This window comes from Bos indicus x Bos taurus, chromosome X, assembly GCF_003369695.1.
Source record: "Bos indicus x Bos taurus breed Angus x Brahman F1 hybrid chromosome X, Bos_hybrid_MaternalHap_v2.0, whole genome shotgun sequence".
NCBI classification, from domain to species: Eukaryota; Metazoa; Chordata; class Mammalia; order Artiodactyla; family Bovidae; genus Bos; species Bos indicus x Bos taurus.
In genome coordinates this window covers 65,802,696-65,825,130 of record NC_040105.1, presented here as the reverse complement: position 1 = coordinate 65,825,130, position 22,435 = coordinate 65,802,696, and the positions used below count along the sequence as shown (strand labels likewise).

Below are 22,435 nucleotides of genomic sequence, written 5' to 3'. Positions count from 1 at the left end.
GATAAAGGACAGCAGTGTGACCTTCAGTTCCAGCAGCACATTGGGAGTATGCCACAGCTGAAAAGTTGTTTGGTTGCATTCTTGGCTTTTTAGATTGGCAACAGGAGAAAGTGAGGATAACTTACAATGTGAGGAAACCATTCAGATGTTGAAAACGCCCAAAGGTTTTCTCATATACATAACAATTATTACTGTTATGAGGATGACGATGAGGATGACTACTCTTATGATAATTTATAATAACGACCACTGTTTGCTGAACACATACTATGTACTGGGCACATGGTAGGAAAATTACATACAATAACTCTAATCCTCACGACCACTCCATGGGTTGGAATCATCATCCCCATTCACAGATGAAGAAGCTGAGGCTCAAAGAGGTTAGGGAACTTGGCTAAGGCCTCACAGTTAGTAAGTGGAGAGGCCAGAATTTGTATTCACATTTCTCTGGTCTGTGCTCTTTGGATGGCATTCATTTAATGGCAGTAATGGTTTTGTGAAGATGCTACTTTTAGTGATGATTTCCTTCTTTATCCGCCTAAAGTTGACATATATAGCTATATTCTACTTATAATGGGAAACAATAACATAACAAATTTATTAGCCTGGAGATCTCCTGTCCATTTTCAGTTGCTGCCCTGTAAGCATTGTGACAAAAGGCTTTTGGTTATCCTTAATTACTATTAATATATTGCCTTTTTCAAGATGTCCAAAGTCCCCCTCTCCCCCAATCACTCCTGTTCTCTGTCACAACAATAACACTTGGGTTGCAGAAATGGTAAGAGTGAGCAAGGGAAAAGGTTTGGGGGATCAGCTATGGTGGGGTCACCTTGGTCTCGCTGGGAATAGTTAGAGAATCCAATAATGGTCCTCCTCCGCCTCAGGGTGGACTTGGGGTTCACGGCTGTCTCTGTGTTAAACAACGAGTGTCGCAAACTTGCATGTTTATCAAACTGCTGCCCTGTAGCCAAAATAAAGACACTTGGGTGCATCCTGGTTTCTGTTCACAGTATGGTAGAAACTGGCCTGAGGTAGAGAGAAGGGATGATGGCAGTAGCGATGAGAATGAATAGCATTCAGGCAGGTGACCCTTCTTCCCCGTCCCTCCCATCTTGGCCCTGGGCACCCGCAGCTCCAAAGCATGCATGCTGAATTTCAGAGGTCCACCCTGGGGTCACCTGTGAGTCTTAGGTGGCTGAGAGCTGTGGTTTTCAACCCTGGTTTTGTATCGAAATAAACTGGGTGGCTTTTCAAACTCTAACAACTGGACCCCATCTCAGAACACTTAACACTCTGGGAATAGGGCCCAGGTAGAAGCATTTTCTCAGACTCCCCAGGTGATTGTTCAGATGTACAACCTGGGGTGAGAACCCTTGAAGTGGAGAGACAGGTTGAGACTAGATGTTGTTTGATTGCAATCTTTTCTCAGAGAATGCTGTAACTTGGGCCAATGAGTGTCTCCAAGAAATTGCCCCATCCCGGCATCCAGGAAGCAGTCAGATAACCTGCCCTCCAGCCCCCTGATCACATTTGATCAAAGTTCGCCCTGCATGGTGACTGAGATCTACTTTTCTCAAAGCACCGGCTCAGCCTTTGCTTCTATGGAATTGCTAGGGCAAGGACAGGGTGAGGGCAGTGGAGTGAAGTTTGCTGCTTCCCACCACTGTCTCTCTTACAGCAGCTGGCTAACCAAACCCTCCCCTCTCAGTCCCATGAACACATAGGTACCCGCCTCCCCAGCAAGTGGCTCTGTGGACAAATCACAGGGCCAGCCTCATTGAGGGCAAGGTAGAAGTTCAAAAACAAAGTGCCCACCACCACTGTGAGCTTTTCCTCTCAGCCCTCACACTTCTGGGTATATCTCCTGAGGCTCTGGGCTCTGTTTCCTGCCTCTGATTTCCTGAGATGACACCAGTGGCATTGGATGACCTCATATCCAGGGAGTATCACCACCTGTGGCCAGAGCTGTCCTTATCATCTTCATCGACTTTTTCCAGCACACCAGAGGCCAGTGCTGGTGCACAGGGTGCCTCTGGTCCCCTTGGGTTAGGAGGTCTTGATCTCATCAAGTTGTTGGCCCTATCTCCTGAAATGGTTGACATTCCTCCTCTTCCACTTATAGCTGGTGAAGTGTGGTGAATGAATTAATAATGGGCACGGTAGAGGGTTCCACATGTCCCCAGAGAAAAAGCCAGCTGAGCTGTGTACAGTATTTTTCCCATCTCAAGGTAGTACCGGGTTCCTCTTTGATCTTACACAATAGGAGGAGGCCCACCCCCACTAGGAGACGGAGTGACGACTCAAAGTGCTGTAAGGCCCTTGGTCTGTGCTCTGTGTCTGATCTTACTATTTACCACCAGCACCCTGAACCCCACATGTCCCCTGAAACTCCTATCGGTGTGCTCCAAACCCAGCTTCTGGCACAAGTTTTCTTTCCCCAAACCAAACATAACTCATACACTCTAAGTTTCCACAATGCTCCAAAGAGCACACAAATTCATAAAGTTTTAGAATTTTCTGGTAAGAGAGTTTCCTTTGCCATCAAATGGTCTCAGTTAGCGTGGCAGGGCCAGTAGAAAGTGAAGAAAGAGCATGCCTCCATTCCCTGGTGAGATCCACGATCTTGACAGTGCGGGGTGAGCCAGTAGCAAAGAAAGTCTTGCTCCCTCCCCCAGCACCCAGTGCGTTTGGACAGGATGATCTATAGTTGGCATGGAGGGAAGCGAACAGAGGTGATGCTAAGCAACTCTACCGGAGACGTTGATGGGCACGATGTCAGAGTGTGTGGGACAAGACTGAAGCCACCGCTTCTCCTCTAGGATGGGCAGAGGAAAGGGGCTATTCCAGGCAGCTTGCTTGTCGGCTGTGGTAGGCAGGCTCAGGGAGGCCTCAGGGGCCCTCACACCCTGCATGGTAGTCTCATCCTCGCTCAGCTGCCATTTTGTGGGCTGTTGGGAAAGAAGGTGATGGGAAGGGTGTGCTTCCAACTGGAGATGAGCTGTGCCCACAGGATGGCTGTCTAGGCAGGGTGGTCAGAGGCTTCATCTGGGAGGCAGGAAAGCGTGGATAGGCTGCCAGGCCAGATGCCTGCTGTGCAGGGCCCACCTCAGTGGGGCCTCAGGATGGCTCTGCTGGTGAGCAGAGGTAAGTAGCAGCTTCCAGTGGGTAATGAAAGTTGTTTCAGGTCCCCCGTCAAAGGGCGTGGAGCAAGCTCTGCATGCTGGCTCTCCCAGGTGGGGGAAGAGGCAACTCACCATCAGTACAAACTCCAGACGCCTGGCAGACTGGAGCCTTGGGCTGGGGGTGGGCTCAGGGGCCTCATCAGCAGAGCGGAAGGTCTGCCCCAGAAGTCTGGCCTCCGAGTACTGTTCCTCATATTCTTCTGAAAAACAGCACAGTGGATACACACTCTAGGGAGCCACGGCCAAGTGCCAGGCTGGGGAAGGACCACAAGCTGGGGGCTCCTGCTCTAGCTGCCAGGTCTGACTCACATTGTTTCTTTAAGTTAGTTCCCAGCATCTGAGCCTCTGGATTCAGGAATGGAAAAATGCCTACTTCCTACGAGGAGAAAAGAGTCAATGGATTTGAGTTGTGCTGTTTCGGGGACTAAGCCTTTGTCTCCATGGCCCCCATGGTAAGTGTTCAACTCAGGGAAGAGGCTCAGGATGCAGATGCCTTTGGCCACTCTTTGCTCCAAGGCCCTCTCTTTGAAGCCCTTCAGCTCTCTAGGTTTTTACGCAACTCTACCAGGGACATGACCTGTGTGAAGCACAAAGAAATATGCCTTGGGAAGTCCAATGTTGAACATTCCCTTGGATGCCGAGAACTCTTACCTCAGCCTCTAAGGGTTTGGTTCCCTGCACCTTAGCCCCACTGTGGTGGGGGGCGATGTCAGTTCCAGCGGGGCTAAGGTGAAAGAGAGGGAAGGCGGAGGTAGTGGCAGAGGAGAAAGAGAAGTTTAGGGGCACTGTCAGGGAATAAGAAGAATGCAGAAGATTTGAATGGGTTTTATTTAAGTGACGGATTCAATGAATGAAGGAAGTGAGGCTAAAGAACCAACAGTCAGAGCTTGCACATTTGAACAGAGACTTGAAGAATCATAGAAACTTGGAGTCAGGTGGGGCCTCGAGGGTTCTCTGGTCCAATGTTTCATTCTGGGCTCCCATTTCCTCCTCAGCAGCCCTTCCAGGTGTTTCTTCAGCCTCCACACATACCTGCCTGCAGAGAAGGGAAGCAGCCTTCCTCCCAAGGTGGCTCATTCCATCCAAGGACAGTTGGGGCTGTCAGGCATATGGAAAGTTCTTCCTTATCTTGAGGTGAAATCTACCTCCCCCTAGGTTTCCACCCACCTGTCCTCATTCTGCCCATGGCGGTAACACAGAGCACACTGACTCTTTCTGCATGGCAGCTCCTCTCAGCAGAACACAAGGCTCACGGTGTCCCTTGGAATCTTGCTTCTCTAAGCTTGCCACTGCCCTGGCAGGGAGGTGGGGTTCATGGCTGTTGTCCAGTTGGGTGGCCACTCTGAAGTTTTCTATTCTCCATAAAAGTTAGCCTTTGTTGGTAATGCATAAATGACAGCTGGTAAGACCTCTTTTCACTTTTAATGTTCATTCAAAAAATGCCCTCCTGCGGATGCAGCCCTACGCCAGGTGCTCCCGGAAACCTGAGAGTTCTGAGAGATGTGATCTTTTACATTGAGAAGCCCAGTCTGGTTAGGTGGACAAAATATATACCTGGGATTAGCAGAAGAATGAGTAAATGAACAAATGAGTAAATGAAAGGAAAATCAGTTCGTAACTATACAAGTCCTTTTGAGCTGGATGGTACAAAGGGCCTTGTATGAGTGCTTAGAGAGGGAATGATGCAAAGTGCAGAACTAGCGTTAAAGGTCTTCTTGGAGTCAGCAAGCATAGAACTTGGAAGAAAGTGTAAGGATTGGAGTGAGGAAGAGGGAGGAAGGGCTTCTCTGCTTGGAAAAGAGCCTGGAGTGGGGCAATAAGTGCCTGGAGGGTATAAGGAGCTTGTGACTAGCACTGGGGTTTTATTTGTATTTTTTTCTTCAGATCTAACTTACCTACAGTAAGGTACACAAATCTTCAGTGTGCAGTTCAGTGAATTCTGATATATGCATGCTCCTTGTAATCTCCATCCAGATATTTGCAGCACCCCAAGAGTTTCTCTCATAGCACTGAGTTTTAATCCTCTTGCTACTTACATTGGATAAATCCCACTGGTCAATGTGTATGTTTTTCATATTTTAAGATCTATTAGGGACCACATTGTTTTTTTCTTTACGTTAATTTTAACATTGTGTCTAGATCAGTCTGTGTTCCAAAGGACACCAATCAGGAGTTGATGTTGCATTTTATCAGTATCATTTTACCCAGCTGCCAGATACTGTTGCTAACTGGTTTAGGAACACCCTATTTTTAATTCTCACAAGATTCTGCCATGTGGGGAACTGGAATCCCCATTTTAAAGATGACGGACTAATCTGAAGCTCAGAGAGGTTGGGTAATATGCATAACGCCACACAGCTAGTTAGGTGTGGGATTCAAATCAGATTCTGGCTCTGTCTGATTTCAAAGTATGGGTTTTCTCACTCCACCTGGTGCGAGCAGTCTGACTGCTCAGGTGTTATGACTGGGATGTTTCTCTGGTTGTGTGGACCCAGCTTTGTGTACAAGGTGCTCATCAGTATACCTCAAAGACACTGAGTTGGGAATTGGGAATGAGATGAAGTCTGAGTGCTGTGTATTGGGCTTACTTGGTGAGGCAGGAGTGACCCAGGAGACACATAAACAAGGTTATTTCAAAAGCAGAGAGAGTGAAGCCCAGAGAGGGAGACCCTGTTGATGCCTCATTTGTCTTCGGGTGCCAGAATTCCAAAGGCTTGGTGATGTGGCAAGAGAAGACCTGAGGGTATGTGGACCCACATTCTTCGGAGTCTCTCATCTGGTGTTCTTTGTAAATGACTTGACTCATGGCTCTGTCTCGGCCTCTGTACCTTTTCCCCCAGAGACAAGTGAACTGAAAAAAAGTAAGGGGGGAGCAAGGGGTGTAAACAGCCTTAAAATTAGGGTCTTTTGGAGTCAGTAGTTTGGAAGGTGAAAGATGGCTAGTGTGTCTTTTGTTTTTCAATAGGTTTTCTACTATTCTCTCTTTTTCTCTCGCGGGTCCCTGTCCTTTCTTCGTCGCCTCCCTCTAGCCGCTGCTGGGCCCGTGGCCTCTGGCCGCAGCCCCCCTCCCTCTCAGTACCTTGCAACAGGCTCTGGAGATTGAGCTGCGCCTCGCGAAGCAGCTCCTCTACACTCGGGGGCCTGCCCGAGGAGAGGAACACGTTCACTGGCTGTCGCCATGACGACCTCGAGTGGGCAGTCGCTGTCGCATTTTCCCGACCCGAGTTAGCTGCAGCTAGGGAAGGAGAGAGGCAGTGAGAGGCGCTGCCAAGCGGGGGGGGCGGGGGGTGGTTTGAGGGGGGCGGCACGCAGCGGCCAGTGGGCTCCCGCGGTTCCCTAAGACCCGCCCCTGCCGGGGGTGGGGGGTGGTGGCGCGGGCCGCGCTTAAAAGGCGGGGACGCGCCAGCCGCAAGATTTTTCCTCGACAGATCGTGCCGCAGTCAGTTCCCTACCTCGCCGCCAGCCTCCGCCCGCCCGATTGCCGCCTCGCTGCCTCGCCGCCCGCCTCCTCCGCCTGGCGCCTCCCGGCTCCCGCCGCCGCCCGCCCTTTGCGATCCCCGGGACGAGGTAACGCGCCCCGGGCGGAGCCTCCAGGCCCTCCGAGCTCGCTCCAGTGGGTGTGGCTCGGCCCCCCGCGCGCCCCGCCGCGGCCCCCGGCTCCTCTCACGGCCCTATCTCCCCATCCCACCCCTGCTCACAGCCCCAGAGCCCCGGCTAGTCCTGATGTCCGAGGCGGCCGGGAATCTCAATAGCCTCCGCATGGCGAACGTGGCCCTGCGAGAAGAATTAAATGCCCTTCGCGGGGAGAATGCCAATCTGGGCCTTCAGCTCGGCAGAGCCCTGGCCGAGGTCAATTCCTTGCGGGGCAATGTCTCGAGCTACATGCGCTGGCCGGTCTCCGGGGTGCCCGCCCTTTCTGAGGAGAACTTTGAGTTCCCGCTCAGTGAGATCGACGCCGCTCCCGAGGGAGAACTGCCCTTCCTGTGCTGGCCTCCCCCGCGCACCGAGCCCGAGTATGCCCCGGACGAGCTGTTGATTAGCGTGATCCAGGATTGCAGTACTTCCGGCGCACCCACCGACCCACCCCCAATGCCCAGTCCACCCCCGCCGGCGCTGCCCCCGCCTCCGGCCAAGGAGCTGCCCCCGCAGCCTCTTCTGCCGCCGCTGGAGCGGCCTGAGATAGAGCCCTTCTCGGGCGACCCAGTCTACCTGGCTGAATTCTTGATGCAGCTAGAGACTTTCATAGCCGACCATGAGGATCATTTCCCCGGGGGCGCTGAGCGGGTGGCCTTTCTGATCTCCTTTTTCGCTGGTGAAGCCAAGGACTGGGCAGTCTCAGTCACCCAGGAAGGAAGCCCCCTGCATGCTAACTTTCCGCGCTTCCTAGATGAAATCCGTAAGCAATTCTGTGGCCCCATTCCCCCAAGCGTGGCAAAAAAAGCCATCCGCAAGCTCAAGCAGGGAGACTGTACCCTGGGCAGCTATGCAGATGCTTTTCAGTTCCTGGCTCAGTTCTTGTCTTGGGATGACTGCCGCCTTCAAAACCAGTTCCTCAAAGGCTTATCAGAGTTCTTCCGCAAGGAGCTCTTATGGTCAACTGAAATGGCCGACCTGGACGAGCTGATTCTCGAGTGTGTGGAGATAGAAAGAAAAGTGCGTGTCCCCAAGCCAATGCCACTCCCTGGGGTTCGCAATATCTTCTTCCCTTTTGCAGCAGACCGTAATCTCGAAGGTGAAGAGGGAGAAGAGTGCCACAGTGGGGATCAAGATGAAGAGGCACGCAGGCGCAGGATTCTCAACAAGGACCAGCGGAGGCGCGTGAGAGCAATCCAACAAGAGACCAGCGGGGAGGAGGAGGAGAAGAGGAGGAAGAGGGAGGAAGAGATGAGGAAGGAGCTGAAACAGAAAGGGGAGGAGGACGGGGAGGAGGAGGAGGAAGAAGAGGAGGCGGAAGAAAAGGAGGAGAAAGAAGAGGAGGAAGAGGAGGGGATGAGGAAGAAGAGGAAGAAGGAGGAGGAAGATCAGAGTAAGGATAAGAAAGAAGAGGAACATGAGGGTGGCCTCCAGGAACCAGAGCAGGAGCCCGAGCAAGAGCCCGAGCAGGAGCAGGAGACAGAGGATGAGACCCAAGATGATGACCTGGATGAACTGATGGAGATGGAGCCCACCTACGCCAACGCTTCATCCCAGACTTCCGGCTACTATCATGAAAACTTCCTAGATGTGACGCCTCCCATCATACAGCCCAGCAGACGGAGGAACCAGAATCGACTCCCACTTCTGGAGGGCCTTCCAGGTATCAATTCACCATTCTACAGTTCGCCGCCGCTAATTCGCCGCGCAGGTCGCCTGGGGCAACGCCAAATTCGACGCCGTCCCCCAGTGCTATTTCGCCTCACTCCGAGGCAGGGGGGCCACCGGGCTGCACGGGGCCGTATTCGCGTGTGAGAGCTGGAGTAAGCTGCCCCCTCCCCTACAACACACCCTTCCACTGTGTTCCCTGCCCCTGCTTTCGCTGCCACACCTGCCTCATTCACTGACCAGTACTTAAGGGAGTTCCAGACCTACAGAACCAGAAGAAGACCTGGAGGACTCCAGACCATCCTGTGACCTTGACTGGGGAGTGACACTCGGCAAAGGAGGGCGCAGTGATAGCTGTCCTCTTAGTGTGCACTCTGCTCATACCTGCCAGGATCTAGAGAGCAGGTTTCTAGGCCTGTTCTCATAAATGAACTGGTCACCCTCTTGTATTTCCCCTCTAGTTCCAAGCCCTCACCTCTCCTGTGTTAATTCACACTGTGTTCTATGGTTTAATCCTCTGGCTGGATAACCTGGACTTCACCCAGTGGCTCACTGCTCTGCCCCAGACAGGCTCCACTGAACTTCTAAAGCCACTGAAGCCACTTACTAGGTATAATTGGTGGACAGCAGGATGCTATCAAGAAACGTACCTGGAAGCCTACACTTGCTTCAGGTCACCCCTCCAGCAGGAGGGCCCTGAAAATGGCCCTCCAATTAGCCCAGTGAGAGAATGCAAAGCCACATGTCCAATGGATCACCCAGCTGAGACCTGTCTTCAACTGACTGAGCAAGCTGGTTCCACCTTCCCACAGACCATGGGCTTAGGGCCTCAGAGCTCACCAGATCTGGGACCCTTTCCTCTTACTTCACTGCTCTCCTGGGCATCCCTAGCGGACACAGCCCAATATTCCATGCCCTACTCCTTTCCTTGGCATTGCCTAAAGGGTAGGCAGTTAGGTCGGGGAGGAGGAGGAGAAAGCAGCAGCAACAACTCAATTTTCAATTTGACCTTGTAAGGAGTGACTCTTTCCTTAGGGATGGTGGTCTCCTCCCCTGGCCAGGCCTTGGACTGCAGTCTCCAGCCATAGGTCTTGGCAGAAGATTTGCCATCCTTGGGGTTCCTTTCCTTCCCAGAATGCCAGAGAGAGAGAGGTCCAAAGCCTGCTCTTCAACTCCAGCGTGAAGGACTCCTTAGTTCTGAGAGGAGAGAGGAAGGTTCTCTCTACAGAGACTGTGCCTCCTGCAGCTTTGCAACCGGGATGACCTCATGTCTCTCACATGAGGGGCGAGCCATAGCCTGATGCTGGGCATTGAGCAGATGGTGAGGTTTAAGAGGTTGACTGCCACCTAGTAACTCCTGGGGCTTCTGGGTCCTAACCTAGGGGCCTTCACAGAGACCTGCTGCTGGCCTTGGGTCCAGCAGTGAAAAGTACATACTATGTTACTCTGGCCACAGAATGGCAGCCAGATCCACTGATAGCCTGAACTGCCCTCCACACTGGGCTTCCTGCACAGGGCCTGGTAGCTGGGCAAGTGCAGCCAAAGTGTCTGTGGCCAGACGGAAGAAAACATAGTAAATTAAACCTCTGTTCCTCACTGGAGTCTGACAGATAACCTCAGCCCAGCCTTAGGATTTTGAGCTCAGAGGCAAGAAAAAGGAGCAGGAGGAAGAGGAGTCACAGAGAAACCCAGTCCTCCGACTGGTTTCCGGTGAGGTCTCTATTCATCAGTGGGAGGTAAGAAGCACTTCTGTTGCTCACACATTTCTCAGCCTGGGGATTGGTGGAGCCAGGTTCCTATAACCTGTTGCTATCTTTTAAAAAGGCTACTCCCTTCTCCAAATAGAAAAGTAATACATAATCATTATAGAAAATTTGGCAAATAGAGAAAATGATGGGGATCCAAAAGCCACATTCAGAATCCCACCACACAGATGAGCCACACTCTTAACACTTTGCTGCCTTTCTTTCTAGTGTGTTCTTGCCATGTCTTTTCAAAGTTGAGATCTGCGAGCTCTTGATCAGCAGGATTTAAAATGGCTGCCACCTATGTAATCACACAGACAGAATAACATTTGAGCTTTCTCCTAATGTGTTGGACACGTCAATTGCCTGGTTTTCCCCATCCCCACCAGTTCAAAAGTAAATAACCTTGTAAAGAAAATTTTGTCTGTTTTTCAGCTATTTTCTCAGGAGAGAGTTCCAGAAGGAAGCCTGCCATTCTTCAAGGCTGTGGACTCTGTTTGCTGATGGTCAACATGCTGGCCTTGCTGCCCATGTCCGTCAGAGAAGTCCAAAGGACAGGTGCCTTGCACCCACACTTCCAGGGACCCCTCATCACAGGCCCTGCCTGTTCCCATGGTGCTTTTCATCCTGAGCCCATGTAGCCTCGGCCGGGGCAAGAACAGATGAGCAGTGAGCTGGTTTGTGGCCCTCTGGTGGCAAGGGAGCTTGGGCTCCCCTTTGACCCTCCTCCCCTCCTTTCTCAGATCTTCAATATTGTGATCTAACAGCCACAAGAGCTGTAAGAGGAACTACGGGATTTGGGCTATTTCTTGGGTTTAAAGAGGGGTGGGTGGGGGTGGGCGTATGCATGCAGGGGTATGAGGGCAGCCCAGGGATTCCCAGAGACCCGGGGAGAAATCGTTTGAAACCAATGTGTTATTGTGTTATTGTTGTTTTACTGTGTTGTGAAGATGAGAAATTGTTCTGTATGCTAAAGCTTTCTCCTCAATAAAAAGATAAAGGGTGTGTAAAGACTGTGTCTCTCTGGGTTATTGAGCAAGCACAGAAGACCACCTAGGAGGCATTAGGTACTTCCCAGGCACTTCACCTGGATCAACCCTAGCCTGAAGCCTTGGAGTCCTTCAAACTAAGGGCTCCAGCCTACTGAATCTGTGAATGGCAGAAGCTGTCAGGAGGGAAGTGGAGGGACTAGGCATCTTTAAAAACAGCATTAGTTCTCCACTAATATAAAGATATGAGTGACCTAGCCTTACCATCCTGTAACAGTGCAGTCCCCCTGGCCTCCAAACAACACACACGCGCACACACGACTTTGGAGGGAGGGAGAGGGGAAGGAGGGAAGGCCCTTCCACTTCTTGGCACTAGATGGTGCTATGGGACATCAATGAGAAAGCTGGTGAAGATTTTTAAATACACTCTCAGAGCAAGTCCACACAGACACTGTCCAGCAAGAATTCACTGCTCCTCACAGACTGTGGGGTCAGAAGAAACTGAATCCCATTCTGGGATTTGCTCAAGTTTCCCAGCCATGAGCTGAATTTTCCCCACCTGGGACAGTGGGTGAGAACGCTTATGGAGTCCCTACCAGTGGCTCTGCCAGGCACCTCACACCCGTTATCTCACTCATCTCACTCTCCTCTTACAGATGAGGAAACTGAGGCTTAGAAACGAGAAAGCCTGGCCCAAGGTTTACAGCTGCTAAGTGGCGCTATCATAGCACCACAGCTGCCCATTCCTCAGCTCTAGGGATGCTTCACCCCTCTCCGCCTCCCTCTACTGGCCCTCCAACAGGGTCTGTCCTGCCCTGCCCACCACCGTACAGACATGCTGTGAGAAACAAAGCCCAGCATCAGATGTGTGCTTGCTTTGCCTCTTTATGGGGAAGGAACAAAGGGAAGGAGGGAGAAAAGAGGGAGGAAACTAGCGTGTTTCTGACCATGTGCCAGGCACTTTCACATTTCATTCCCACACTCAGTGAAGAAAGTAATGGTGTCTTCTTTTAGAACTGAGGGACCTGAATTTCAGAGATATTAGGTGGCATGGTGGACTCGTCATTGTGTCTCCCAGATTTATACTCTCTCAATTCTGATACTCCAAGCCTTTTCCCAAGAAAGCCCCCCGACACGCTCAAGCCTCAACCTGACTGGATTCTGGGTCTTTGCCAAAGCAACCAGGTGCCCGATCTCTGGAAGTTCCAGAACCAGCCAGTTCTGTCCTTCAGGGAAGGGCCTGAAGAGCACGGCAGGCCAGTGGCAGGGCTGAGTTTATGTAGATGAGTATGCATGAGTGTGTAGCTGACAACTGCCCCTTTTGGGGAAGGACAAGGCTGTGGGGCCATGAGCAGCATCAGTGAGTACTGGAGCTCCCCTTTTTGCTTTAGGGGATCAGATAAAGTCGCCAGCACCCAATGGAGTTTCTCATGCCATTTCAGGGAGAGCTAGGTGATCCCAGATTGCATACGTGATGGCCTGTCAAAGGAGGCGGGGGCAAGTAAGAGCAGGCTCAGCCTTGCCAACCCTTGCAGTGGGGAGCCCTGTGAGAATAGGAAAAAGAGCCCTGTATTCCAGTCTGGTCACACCACTGACTGGATTTGGGACCCTGTGTGACTCCCAATCCTGCTTAGGACATAGCTTCCTCATCCATATAGTCCCCTGGACCCAGCACACAGCTATTCAGCACAGGTATTAGCATTTCATGATCCACACAGTAGGATCACAACCCCAGTTTAGTACATAAACAAAGAAGTGAGTGAATACATGGGCTGCTGGATGGAGACCTAGAGGTAGGCTGCCAAGGGCATTAGCAGATGGCATTAAGTTGGAGGACTAGAGGACCCCCTCCAAAATGGAATCAGGAGCCACCCGCTCCCAGTCTAGCTTGGAAGGATGTGCTGAAATGACCTTTACTAGGTGCACCAGTGAGATCTTGCAGTTAAGTTCACAAAACCATCTGCAGAAGCCTGAGTGGGGAAGATGTGGATGAGAAGAAAGTTGTGAAAAAAAACTGAAAGTTGATGGGGGCCTGAGGTGATGGGGGCTCAGGATGAATCAGCAGAGTGCCATGGGTGCCAGAAATGCTAATACCGTCCAGGGCTGCTGCAACAGCGTGCATGCAGGACTCAGGAGATAGCAGGCCGTACCTGGGATCCGGGCTGCCCAGTGGAAGTGAGCAGGTTGTATCTCACAGAAGCCCATCTGCATGCCCCAAACAAGGAAATAGAACAAAAGCCCAGAAGAGGCAGCTTAAGGTCACTTGCTCCATCTGCAGAGTTCAACTGTGAGGTCTAGCAATTAGACGTCCAGAACTCTTAGCCTCCACCCTCCACTCACACCCACACTGTTGGAATCAGAATCTCCAGGAATTTGTATTTCTAAAAAGCTCCCTAGGCAATTCTAATGACTAGCGCAGCCCAGTGCAGAAAAGAGCCTTGGAGACCAACCAGCTCAGGTGACATTTAGTGGCCAGTTTGGTTCTGAGCCTTCCCATAGAGCTCCCTGGAGCAGGAGCCAGCCTGGAGATCCTGCACTAGCGTGTAGTATGGGATCAGGAAATATTTGTGCAGTGATCCCCCACCATGTAGCATGGCCTGGTATGAGCTTCCCCCTCCAGGACACTTGCTCAGATTGCACTTCCTGAGAGAGGTGTGCCATAAGATGGGCCTGGCCTTGAGAAACCAGGTCCACCGGAGCCTAGGCTGCCAGAACTGACTTCCCTGGGGCCTTGGCCCCTCCCAGGGGATGAAGAAAAGCATTAACAAGGCAAGAGATTATCTCTAAATGGGAGTAGGGGCTCCACCTCCAGCTAGCACTTCCTGCTTCCTGCCTAGACTAGGGAAAGCTCCGCAGATCACTTCTCCCCAGGGACTCCACAGACAGAAACACAAAGCCCAGGGTTCTTCGTTGCCCTGGTAACAGCGGGACCTACTTGGAAGAAAACAGTCTCTGAAAGGCTTAGGAGGGTGGATATTTCCTTTGACTGAGGGCAGGCTCTGACCTGCTCTTCGAGGCCCCTCTCTCCTTCCTGCCTGCCACGCAGAGGGGTAGAGCTGGGGCCCCTCATCTCAGCTACTCTCCTAGGAGGGCAGGGCCAGAAAGTAGGGCCCTGGCTATTTATTTATTCTGCTCTTGGAGGTGTTAGCCTGTGAATTCATAGAGATTGTCTTCTGGTGTGAAGAAGACTTTCCAAACACAACGAAACTTGAGGAGGGCAAGAACCGCCAGCCATTGTGGTCCTGATCCCACCTCCTCCTCACCACTTAGCGCAGAGGCTGAACCCGAGGGAATGTCAGAAGCTCCAGGCTCCTCCTTTCCCAGTTTAGCCCCGCCTCATCTCTCCGCCGACTACTGAAGTAGCCTCCGGATTGGTCTTGTTTGTTGTTGCTTAGTTGCTCAGTCGTGTCCGACTTTTTTGCAACTCCATGGACAATAGCTCACCAGGCTCCTCTGTCCGTGGGATTCTCCAGGCAAGAATACTGGAGTGGGTTGCCATTTCCTTCTCCAGAGGATATTCCCAACCCTAGTCTCTTTTGTCTCCTGCATTGGCAGGCAGGTTCTTTATAGTAGCGCTACCTGTTGGTCTAACCAGCCTCTAGTCTCTACCCCTTCTAATCAATCCACCTTCTGCAAGCTTGCTTGTGGGGTGGGTGGGCATGGTTCTTTGAACAGGCAAATCTGGTCCTGTTGCTGCTATATAAAAACCTTTCAACGGCTCTCCTTCCTCTATTGGAACATTTGTGGACCAGGTTCTGACCTTCCTCACTCAGTTGAGTTCAGTCACTCAGTTGTGTCCGACTCTTTGGGACCCCATGGACTGCAGCACACCAGGCCTCTTTGTCCATCACCAACTCCCGGAGTTTACTCAAACTCATGTCCATTGAGTCGGTGACGTCATCCAACCATCTCATCTTCTGTCATCCTCTCCTCCCGCCTTCAATCTTTCCCAGCATCAGGATCTTTTCTAATGACTCAGCTTTTCACATCAGGTGGCCAAAGTATTGGAGTTTCAGCTTCAGCATCAGTCCTTCCAATGAATATTCAGGACTGATTTCCTTTAGGATTGACTGGTTTGATCTCCTTGCAGTCCAAGGGACTCTCAAGAGTCTTCTCCAACACCACAGTTCAAAAGCATCAATTCTTCTGCACTCAGCTTTCTTTACAGTCCAACTCTCACATCCACACATGACTACTGGAAAAACTATAGCCTTGACTAGATGGACCTTTGTTGACAAAGTAATGTCTCTGCTTTTGAATATGCTGTCTAGGTTGTCATAACTTTTCTTCCAAGGAGCAAGCATCTTTTAATTTCATGGCTGCAGTCTTCCTTACTATCTGGTTATAAATAAACTGCCATCTCATCTGCCCATGCCAACCTTCTTCCCTCTTCCATTCAATCCAAACCCCAGACATCCTGAATTACTTTCTTCTTTCCTTACATATCAGACTCTTTTATGCCTCTGGCCCTTTGCATGGCCTATTCCCTCTGCCTTAAAAATTCAAAAGCACTCCTGGCCCCACTCCAACTGGTGATCTCCTCTGCTCCCAGACTACTTCCTTCTCGATGCCACTTTCACTGCCCAGACAAGCTCATCCATTTCTGAGTCCCCAGTTGCTCCCCTACCCCCAACTCCAATGCTCTGTAAGGCTTGAGTAGAGGCTGGTTCATGACCCCAAATGAGCTTGGTATTCATTTGTCCCCTTCACATGTAGGGGCTGCACTGGCAGTAGACTTTGGGAGGAGGGGAGATCTGAGATCTCCCTGAGGGCTGATGGTATATAAGTGGAGCTGGGAGCACCCCCTCCCCCCATCAAGCTGGAGGTGTGGACAGTAGGAATAAGTTGGGGAAGAGAAATCAGGAGTGTGCAGAGCTTGTTGTTCATCCCCAAACGACTCCCTCCTTGATGGTCTCCATCTGTTTGGGGGAGATGGGCAGTTGCTTCTAATCAGCCATGTGGTGAAGAGAGACCTCTGCTGGCCTTAGAATCACACAGACCTGGCTTTGAACTCTGACTCTACCATTTCTTTGTGTGTATCCTTGGGTCAGTCATTTCACCTCTCTAAGCTCCAGTTTCCTTTTTCTATCTGTTTTTAGAAAAAGGAAACTGGAGCTTAGAGAGGTGAAATGACTGACATATATATATATATATATATATTAGTGAGATAATTGATATGAACAACAATAATAAAAATAACTAATACTTATGAGCAGTTACTATTTGTTGGGGACTAAGTGCTTTACATGTATTAACTCATTGAGTCATTGCAACAACCCTATATAAGTAGGTAAGTCAGTAGTGTTATTATTCCCCACTTTGCAGATTGAGAAGCAGCAGGGAAATTTGAATTTGCTTAATGTCACAGCACTAGCACACAAGTGCTTTTGAGCCCTCCAGTAAGATAAGGAAAGTTCTGTAGATCAGAAATGAAGCCAGTGGAGTAGGAGAGCACTGAGATATAGGGCGAGGGTCTCAGCCTCTTTTTGGTCATCGGTCCCTCTAGCAGTTTGGGCAAACCTCTGGACCTCAGAATATGGTTTTCAGATCATAAAATATAATGCGTACAATTACAAAGGAAATGAATCATATTGAAATGGTTATAAGAATACTTTTAAGAAATTGTGATCTAGTTATATCACTTTAATAATGCATTAAGTTACAAGACTGAGTGGCAAGTCTATAGATTAGAAGTTTTGAAGTGATGATGAGCATAAATAACTTTTCAGAGATACAATAACTGTAATCTGATATGAAAATATTTGTGATTTCTATTGCAGATAAAGTCACAGATACTGTTAATACTATTATGGCTTGCTGCCTACATTCCCAATTTGAGGAAATGCTCAATTTCTGTTAGAGATTAGTGGAAAAGGATCAAATAGTTTTCCCATCCAAGTTCATAGACCCCCTAAATTCTTTCCACAAACTGCTTGGAGGTCCACAGAGCTAAAGTTGAGAAGCTGTGCCCTATAGTGTCACAGAAAAGACAATAGCTGTATTTTAAGCTCTAAGGAGAAGCTGGGGGCTGGCAGAAAGACAAGTGTGTGGTTTCTCTTTCAAGAACTGTTTACAGAAATCATGAAGTCTGGCAGCTCCTTCTTCCTCTTGGTCCTGAGTCAGCAGCCCAGGGTGGGGCTGAGGCTGTCACACTTGGTTTGAATTTCAAGCTCACCACACACTCATCCCTAAGAGTTGATTTGTTGCCACTTCCTTTCCAGTGAAATCTCAGTGGGTTTTGCTCCCTTTTAAAATTTGGACTTGCTTGCACATACAGATTTCCTATTAGTCTGGAAATAATCTTTAAGCGAACATTTTATTGGCTCAAAGACATTTTCTGAGATAATAGATGCTTCTAACCCCAACACCCCAGTCAGACTTAAGGCTTGCAGAGAGGGGAAAGATCACCAACTGCGCTATGCACCCGAGACCACCAGTCAAAATTGGCACTTTCCCAAAACACCAAATGCCTTTTCCTGACTTCCTGACTTTGCCACCTGTCAGCTGAATCCCTGCCAACCAGGGCAGCACAGTCTGGGTGCCATGGCTAAGGAGACAAATGGTCAGAACAGCAGTAGGCCTCTGGCCTTTCTAACTTGCCTCTGTTCCCATTCAAGACTCAAAGAGCACTGTTTATCAAGACCAGGCCTCAGGTCTACTCACAATGCTTTGTTTGGGGCTTCTAGCTAGCCAGGGTCTGCTGCCTTCTGCTCTTCCCCAGGTCCCCATATTTATTCAGAAATAAGCAATACTTGGCTGATGGCCAGTGTACTAAAAGGGCTGCAGCTTAATTTCTAAAACGAGCAGTTGAGATTGTGATAGTCTTATGAACTATAGCCAGGGGCTAATAAAGAGGCTGGTTCACAATGAATCTGCCTCAGTTAGCCAAGGGAACAGAATAGTACGCTTTGGGGGTTTAGATTGAGAGCTTCATGTGCTGGAATGTGAAGAAGACTTATTCTTTTGATTATAAAAGAAATATATGTATGTTCTTAGGTCTCCAAGAACTCTTAGGCCAAGTCTCCCAAACATAGGCAGAAAGAAACTGAGGATCAAATGAGAATTCAAAAGAACTTTGATTAGCTAGATTGACCAAGAATAAAAGTGAGAAGATCCCAATTACTTGAATCAGAAATTAAAAAGGGGACATTACAATCCACCTTACAGAAATAAAAAAGATTATAAAAGAATACTATGAACAATTGTATGACAATAAATTATACAAGTTAGATGAAATGCATAAATTCTTAGAAAGACACAAACTATTGAAAAGACACAAAGAAGAAACAAAAGCTCCAAATAAATTTGTTGTAAGTAAAGAGATTAAATTAATAATAAAAACTACCCATGAAGAAAAGCCCAGACACAGATGGCTTCTCTGATGAATTCTACCAAATAATTAAAGAAGAATTAATGTCAATTCTTAAAAAACTCTTTCAAAATGTAGAAGAAGAGGTAATACTTCTCAACTCATTCTATGAGGCCAGTATTATCCTGATAACAAAAATAGACACAAAACATAACAAGAAAACTACAGACTGATATCTCTTCTTATTATGGACACAAAAATCCTCAACAAGATATGAGCAAACCAAATCCAGCAACATACACATTACCATATGTAAAATAGAGAGCCAGTGGGAATTTGCTGTGTGACTCAGGAAACTCAACCTGGGGCTCTGTGACAACCTAGAGGGGTGGGATGGGGTGGGAAGTGGGAGGGAGGTTGAAGAGGGAGGGGACATATGTATATCTATGGCTGATTTATGTTGACATATGGCAGAAACCAACAGAATACTGTAAAGCAATTATCCTTCAATTAAAAATAAATAAATTAAAAAAAGAAGGATCACACACCATGGCCAAGTAGGATTTATCCCAGGAATGCACAGTTGTTGTAATGTTTGAAAATCATTTTATGAAATACAGCATATCAACAGGATAAAAAGCAAAAACATAATTATTTCAAGGCACAGAGAAAGGACTTGACAAAATCCAACACCCTTTCATGATAAAAAAATACTGTCAACCAATAGAAATAGAAAGAAAGTTTTCCAAGTTGACAAAGGGCATCTGTGAAAAACCCACAAGAACATCAAAATAGTGAAATGCTAGAAGTTTTCCCTCAAGACCAGGAATGGACAAGGGTATCCTCTCTTGCCACTTCTGCTTGACATTGTACTGGAGGTTCTAGCCAGAGCAATTTGATAGGAAAGAGAAATAAAAGGCACTGGAAAGACTGGAAAGGAAGAAGGACAGATGACATGATCCTGTATATAGACATTCTAAGGAATCCACTAAAAACTATTCAAAGTAGTGGATGAATTCAACAAAGTTGTAGAATATGAACTCAATATAAAAATTGTATTGTTATATACGTGTAATGAACAATCTGGAGTAAAATTAAGAAAATAACTCCATTTATAATATCATCAAAAGAATAAAACACTTAGAAAAAATTAAACAAAAGTGGTGCCAGACTTGTACACTGAAAACTTACAAAAGAAAGAAGACTGAAACAGATGGAAAGACCAAATACTTAACATTGTTAAGACGGCAATACTCTCCAAAATGATCTACAGATTGAATGCAATTTGGATCAGAAATCCAGTTGAATTCCTTGTAGAAACTGACAGGCTGATGTTAAAATTCATATGGAAATTCCAGGGACCCAAACAAACTTAAAAAAAGAACAAAGTTGGAGGACTCACACTTCCCACCAATTTCAAAACTCTATGCAAAGCTCCTGGGAGTAGGAAATGGCAACCCACCCCAGTATTCTTGCCTGCAGAATTTCACGGACAGAGGACCCTGGTGGGCTACAGCCCATGGGGTTGCAAAGAGTCGGATACAACTGAGCACACATGCACAGTAATTAAAACAATGTGCTACTAGTATAAGGATCGGAGAAGGCAGTGGCACCCCACTCCAGTACTCTTGCCTGGAAAATCCCATGGACGGAGGAGCCTGGTGGGCTGCCGTCCATAGGGTCGCTGAGGGTCGGACACGACTGAAGTGACGTAGCAGCAGCAGCAGCATAAGGATAGCAATATAGATCAATGGAACAGAATTGAGAATCCAGAAATAATACTCATGGCCAACTGATTTTTGACAAGGGTGCCAAATTCATTCAATGGGGAAAGAACAGTCTTTTCAACAAGTGGTATTAGGACAACTGGATCTCCACATGTAGAAGCATGAACTTGGGAATTCTTTCTTACACTTACACAAAATTAAACTCAAATTAGATCAAAGGCTTACACATAACAACTAAAACTATAAAACTGAGAAGGAAATATAGAAATTTTTGAGACTTTGGATTATACAACAGTTGCTTAGTTGTGACACATTGCACAAATAACAAAAGAAAAAATAAACTGGAATTTATTAAAAATTTTAAAAAATGTGTTATAAATAATGCCATTGAGCAAGTACAAAAGCCTGGACTTCTCTGGCCATCCAGTGGTTAAGAATCCACCTGCCAATTCAGGGGACACAGGTTCCATCCCTGGTCCAGGAAGATCCCACATATCACGAGGCAGCTAAGTGTGTGCCCCACAACTACTGAGCCCACGCACAGTTGCTAAAGCCTGCACACTCTAGAGCCTATGCTCCACAACAAAGAGAACCCACCACCACGAGAAGCCCACACACCACAATTAAAGAGCAGCCCCCACTTGCCATAGCTGGAGAAAGCCCATGCACTGCAACAAAGACTTAAGGTGGACAACAATAAATAAATAAATACATAAAAGTAAATGGCCTCCAGAATGCCAGAAAATATTTGCAAACCATGTATCTAATAAAAGACTTGTATCCAGAATATATAAACATCTCTTACAAATCAGTAATAAAAAGACAAATAACTGAATTCAAAAATGGGTAAAAGATCTGATTAGACATTTCTCCAAGATATACAAATGGCCAATGAGCACATAAAAGATGTTCAGCATCATTAGTCATTAGGAGAATACAGATAAAAAACACAGTTAGATCCCACTCCACACCCACTAGGATGGCTAGAATTAAAAAGTCAGACAAATGTTGATGAGGATTGAAAAAACTGGTACTCTTACACACTGCTGGTGGGAATGCAACATAGTGCAGCTGCTTTGGAAAATGGTCAGTCCCTCAAAATGTTAAATACGGGGTCATCATACAATCCAGTACTTCCATTACTAGGCATACCCCCAAGTGAAATGAAAATACACATCCACACAAAAACTTGTAAATGAATATTTATAGCCACATTATTTACAATAGCCAAAAGAGGAAGCAACCTGTGTGCATCAGCTGATGAATAGATAAAAAATACACAAAATACGGTGTAGTCATACAATGGAATACTATCCAGTCATATGCTAAAGCCTTTGACTGTGTGGATCACAAACTGTAGAAAATTCTTAAAGAGAGGGGAATACCAGGCTACCTTACCTGCCTCCTGAGAAACCTGTATATAGGTCAAGAATCAACAGTTAGAACTGGACATGGAACAACAGACTGGTTGTTGTTGTCAAGGCTGTATATTGTCACTCTGCTTATTTAGCTTATATGTAGTGTACACCATGTGAAATGCCAGGCTGGATGAAGCACAAGCTGGAATCAAGTTTGCCAGGAGAAATATCAATAACCTCAGATATGCAGATGACACCACCCTTATGGCAGAAAGCAAAGAGGAGCTAAAAAGCTTCTTGATGAAGGTGAAAGAGGAGAGTGAAAAAGCTGGATTAAAACTCAACATTCAAAAAACTAAGATCATGGCATCATTACTTCATGGCAAATAGATGGGGAAATGAAGGAAACAGTGAAAGACTTTATTTTTCTGGGCTCCAAAATCACCGCAGATAGTGACTGCAGCCATGAAATTAAAAGATGCTTGCTCCTTGGAAGAAAAGCTGTGACAAACCTAAATAGCGCATTAAAAAGCAGAGACATTACTTTGCTGACAAAGGTCCATATAGCCAGGGCTATGGTTTTTCCAGTAGTCATGTACAGATGGGAGAGTTGGACCAAAAAGAAGGCTGAGCACTGAAGAATTGATGCTTTTGAACTGTGGTGTTGGAGAAGACTCTTGAGAGTCCCTTGGATTAAACTAGTTAATCCTAAAGGGAATCAACCTTGAATATTCATTGGAAGGACTGATGCTGAAGCTGAAACTCTAATACTTAGGCCACCTGATGAGAAGAGCTGACTCATTGGGAAAGATCCTGATGCT

At 47.8% G+C, this 22,435-nt stretch overlaps 2 protein-coding genes across 3 annotated transcripts in view; one reads left to right on the top strand and one right to left on the bottom strand.

Moving 5' to 3' along the window:
* NHSL2 (NHS like 2) overlaps positions 1-22,435 on the bottom strand; it is a 150,463-nt gene that overhangs the window by 15,256 nt on the left and 112,772 nt on the right. Inside the window, exons 2-5 of one of the 2 annotated variants that reach the window (XM_027533559.1) lie at positions 6,265-6,420; positions 3,258-3,385; positions 2,756-2,951; positions 833-964 (exon numbers count right to left, since the gene is read on the bottom strand). The exons of the other annotated variant lie outside the window; for it this stretch is intronic. Of the exons in view, the coding sequence (XP_027389360.1) occupies positions 833-964; positions 2,756-2,951; positions 3,258-3,260 (331 nt within the window). The 5' untranslated portion in view covers positions 3,261-3,385; positions 6,265-6,420. The remainder of the gene's footprint in view (positions 1-832; positions 965-2,755; positions 2,952-3,257; positions 3,386-6,264; positions 6,421-22,435) is intronic. 2 annotated transcript variants of the gene reach the window in all.
* RTL5 (retrotransposon Gag like 5) lies at positions 6,544-11,242 on the top strand. Its single transcript, XM_027533562.1, has 2 exons — positions 6,544-10,222; positions 10,667-11,242. The coding sequence occupies exon 1, from the start codon at positions 6,909-6,911 to the stop codon at positions 8,631-8,633; it is 1,725 nt and encodes a 574-aa protein (XP_027389363.1). The 5' UTR covers positions 6,544-6,908; the 3' UTR covers positions 8,634-10,222; positions 10,667-11,242.